The sequence below is a fragment of the Notothenia coriiceps genome, unplaced genomic scaffold (genome assembly GCF_000735185.1).
Source record: "Notothenia coriiceps isolate Sejong01 unplaced genomic scaffold, NC01 NC01_scaffold00022404, whole genome shotgun sequence".
NCBI classification, from domain to species: domain Eukaryota; kingdom Metazoa; phylum Chordata; class Actinopteri; order Perciformes; family Nototheniidae; genus Notothenia; species Notothenia coriiceps.
In genome coordinates this window covers 1-4,743 of record NW_011355105.1, presented here as the reverse complement: position 1 = coordinate 4,743, position 4,743 = coordinate 1, and the positions used below count along the sequence as shown (strand labels likewise).

General features: G+C 40.2%; 1 protein-coding gene across 1 annotated transcript; it reads right to left on the bottom strand.

Annotated features, from left to right (window-relative positions):
* Positions 1-3,656: 3,656 nt before the first annotated feature.
* LOC104953959 (histone H2A-like) lies at positions 3,657-3,945 on the bottom strand (the record flags this gene model as incomplete). Its single annotated transcript, XM_010781003.1, has 1 exon — positions 3,657-3,945. A coding segment is annotated over one exon (244 nt), but the record flags the coding sequence as incomplete, so codon positions are not given.
* Between the last annotated feature and the right edge of the window lie 798 nt (positions 3,946-4,743).

The following is a 4,743-nucleotide window of genomic DNA, read 5'->3' as shown; positions in this document are numbered from 1 at the left end:
TATGCCTTATATAGGTATGGTCCTACACTATATTATTCAAATACAGCATGATAGGTCCACTTTAATAATATATTAATAATAATTTTGGTAAAGCAATATATTATTTTATCAGAATCAGACACTTTATTTATCCGGGGGGAACAGTTTGTCAAAGGGTTTTGTGACAGTTTTAGAATAAAATAAAAACAAAATATTTGTGTATACACAAGAAGTAAAATGAATAATAAAAAGATCCATCCATCCATCCATCCATCTTCTCCCGCTTATACGAGGTCGGGTCGCGGGGGTAGCAGTTCCAGCAGAGAGCCCAAACTTTCTTTTCCCTGGCCACATCAACCAGCTCTGACTGGGGGATCCCAAGGCGCTCCCAGGCCAGCGAAGAGATATAATACCTCCACCTGGTCCTAGGCATGGGCGCGGGAAGGGGGGTGCTGAGGGCGCTGCAGCACCCCCTAGCGGCAGGCAGGAGGGGCGGAGCTCCCCTGTCTGAATTATTATTTGACGGTTATTGCTGCTCCCGCTGTGCATAATCTGTGTAATGTGTAGCCAATAAATTCAACATTGTTGGTAAAATAATATTTTGGACTGCCCCGAATGTTTTTTCTGCAGGAAGACAGGTCAACACTAGATGGAGCAGCTTCAAATAATAATAATGAGAGATTGAAATATATTTAAAAATCCCACAGCGTCCCCAAGGAGTCTCACTGTTGGAAAGATGTTATTTGGGAATGGAATAATTGAGGTTATCGATAACAATTCCTCTAAGTCCAATTAAAACAATGTTGAAACTAAAATTAAGGAAATGTAAAGAAACATATAGTATATTCATTTAGTGATTTCATTTTCATTAATTGATTTTGTTGTTATTGTGTTAATGACTCAGAATGAGACTGCACATGTTATTATGTTATAGAATAAGCAGAACAATGAACCTGTGATGATAAAAAAAGGAAGTCCTTCACAGTTTTAGGAAGCTTTATTGTGTTTTTTAATGATTTTCTCTGTTGCCAAATGACGATACATTGGGAATAACTTGGTGAATGTCTGATATGTCCTTGGTCAGAACTAATCTCTACTCTAAACGCTGCAGCAACATGACATTTGGAAATGTAATCTGCATGGAAAGCCTCTAATATACAACTACAAATACAAATGTTGTCTTATGTTCGCACACAAACTTTTCCAAATCCTTTCTGACTTTGTTTTTTTGTTTGTCCGTCTCTGTAACTCCTGTTGAAAAAGATGCGGGTTGTAAAAATCATCACAATTTGAAAAAGCTGCTTATATCTCTGTTCTGCAAACCCGTTGTTTTAAGAGTAAAAGTATTACGTTCATATTAGTTTCACATTTTGACTGCAGTTTGTTGTTTTATTCATCATGTAAAGCTTCTTCAAACATACATCAGGAAACATCATTTAAATGACCAGAATCTCAGCTTTGTAAATAAAAAATGATGAATGAACAAACAGAATAACCTGAATGTTGTTAAAGATTTATTTACACACTAACAGATTGCAACATATATAAGAAAGAAAGCATGTGTTTATCTGTTTGGACACATGCAGATGACAAGAAACAACAACAAAACTGCACCAGAAGGAATATTTGAACCACAGATAAATGTTATCCATCATGGGTAGTCCGGTATTCTCTCCACAGTGTGTTATATACATTTAACACTTATAATGTCGATAACATCCTACGTTTAAATTGTGTTAGCTGTGAGTTGGCCCTTCATAATTTATATTTCACAGATATATATCTTTCACTGTCAATATGTATACATTTAACTTTTTGTTTTGTTTTATTTTTCTACAATTCTCCTCACTTCTTCTGCCTTATTTACGTTCTGCTATGGAGGGAAGAAAAACCGCATTTAGATGAATAAAGTCAATCTTACAGGCAAACACATGAAATCAGGAGCAGTGATGGACACACATGGATTTGACAACAGTCAAAAAACATTACAGAACAACTCCTGAGAGGATGTTAAAGTAGCATGCATAAGTGACATCACTATGTAACACATTGGACGTGATAGGCAAAAAGGCGGGACATCTATAAGCGGTTGACGGACAGCTAGAGGTGCTGCAGCACAGGCAGTATGAGAAAGATAACAAGCTTTTTGTACATTAAAGCACGGAGACATGTCACAGTAGAGACACAATCTGCTTTCCTGACTTTGGTTTTTCCAGTTGACAGATCTCAGCGCTGTCTCTGTACGAGTCGAGTGCAACTCCAGCGTAGAGGGGCTCAGTGAAGCTGGTCTGGAATCTGAGGAGGGTCATGGTTTGGTCGGAGACGCTGTAGAAGGACAGGATACCTTCACTGTGATCCAGATTAACTCCTAATCTGGAGGACTGAGCAGCAGACATCATTTTCATGTTGGCAGTGAAACATTAAACTATTTTTGTCAAATCTCCCTGTCCAAAATGTGTAACTCAATCCATGTACAGATTGGACCGCTCTGCTGATACTCTTGTAAGAAAGCGCAATATAAACGGCTCTCTCTTTCCAATCCATCTCCACCTCAAAGTAGCAGCGTCCAGTCATACTCTCTTTACTCAGGACCTGAACATTAAAAATGAATTTGTCTGGGTAAAGGAAGCAAGACAGTTTATTGTGTGTCACGTTGACTTTCCTGTTTCCCTCGATAAACCACACTGTTCTCTGCCGTGTTAGGATCCATCGTGATTTGGCGGGAGTATTCAAAGAATTAATCTCTGGTCAGCAGATTTCTGGTAAATTCTCTTTCAGAACAAGCTGCATTTTTTCTCCGAAGTCTGACACAGCGCTCTTCACATCCTTGAAGTACAGCAGGCGGTTATTGACTCTGGAGTCTAACAGCGAGGGGAAGTTTTGTACAAACTCACTGTCATCCTCTGTGTTGGAGAGCTCATTCATATCAGAGTCTTTCGTCTTCAGGTCATGCAGTTCCTCCTCCAGTTTCTCCTGAAGATGTTTGACTCGTCCCACTACAGTTTTCCGCTGGGATCCGACCATCTTTTTCACAGTAGACTTCCTCCCCTCCACGGTATGGATCAGCCTTGAGAATACTTGGTCACTTTCCTCCAAAGCTTTATCAGCGCGGCAGCTGATTTCCTCCGTCCGCCATTGAAGCTGCTGCAGATATCGCTCTCTGTCTCTGATTTCCTGCTGGATTTTGTGTCGACTCTCCTCCACCTTCTTCTTCCTCTCGGTCCTTTCCACTGCTTTCTGCTTGTCCTTCTTCATTTCCCCCAGCAGGAATGCTAACATGGTGTTTTTAACCAGGTCAGGTCTGGGTGTGAAGGCCTTCCTACACTTCCAAATTACTTAAAAGAAAAAAGAATCTGATTCCTGTCGGCAATATCACATGTCAGTCATTAGACATTATAAACCTAAAATCCATAAATAGAACTCTTGATATTATATATAAGTTTGGCTATATAATAAGTTTCACCGACATCCAAGATGTAGCCTAAGAATCTGTTCTAAATACCAGTTTGTCAGCTATGAATCTAATGATCCCCGAAATTGATCTAGAATTTTTCTAGATGATTTAATACACCTTTTAAATGTTTAAAATCATTTGTGACTTATATATGGGTGTTTTTAGTTGGGTGACTTATCAGTTATAGGGCAAGGAGGAAGACACGTCTTTAGTTGAAAGTGGGTGGCTCTTAAAAGAGCCTTTGTTTGTTGAAGCGGGATCAGGGTGTTCACTTCTTGGCGGTCTTCTCGGTCTTCTTGGGCAGCAGCACAGCCTGGATGTTGGGCAGCACGCCTCCCTGAGCGATGGTCACTCCTCCCAGCAGCTTGTTCAGCTCCTCGTCGTTGCGGACGGCGAGCTGCAGGTGGCGGGGGATGATGCGGCTCTTCTTGTTGTCCCGGGCGGCGTTTCCAGCTAGCTCCAGGATCTCAGCGGTCAGGTACTCCAGCACAGCGGCCAGGTACACCGGGCCTCTGTTATTTATATAAATATATATGTTATTTATATAAATATATAAATAACATAAGGAGAGCACGTTTTATTTTATGCGGCTCAGTTAGGTCACAGACTCAAGATGCCCCATGGCTGAGTCTGGGATTTGTCCAGGGTCTTTCTTCTCCTTAGTTCAGTAAGTATCTGTTTCACGATGGTGTTACAGCATATTACTCTCTGGTTCAGTATCATTTTACACCTTGTCTTCCATGTTTTCATGCATGCGATACAAATTACCATCTGAAAAAGTTCCCTTTGCTTTATGCCCATCCCCTCATCCAGAATACAAAACATAATGGAGGCATATCTTACATTGAATACTAAACCAATGCCCCGCAGGAGCGACCACACCTCCTCAGCTCTGTAGCAGTCCATGAGGAGGTGCTGCAAGGTCTCGTCTTCCTCACAGTTAATCATGGGGCATGTTTTAGTTTTGACATAACAGCTCCATGAGACCACAGCTCTGACCGCAAGTCTGTTAACAGATATCAACCACCTCACGTCTCTCATGCTCTCCGATAATTGTTTAATTTTATTAATTTTAAAACTTCATTGCCTTCGACAGGTGTGAGGTTTTTGTACATTATATTACCTCCATATTTAAAATCGTTTACTATTTTAAAGATTACTCTATTCGGGAGTCCGATCCAATTAATCCCTAAATGCTGAAGTTAGGGTTAGGGTTAGGGTTATCCTGCTAAGAATGAAAGATTTGATTATATTTATTCTTAATGTATAATTTGTATCTTTGTTCTCCCATTGTTTAACTTGTTCTTTGA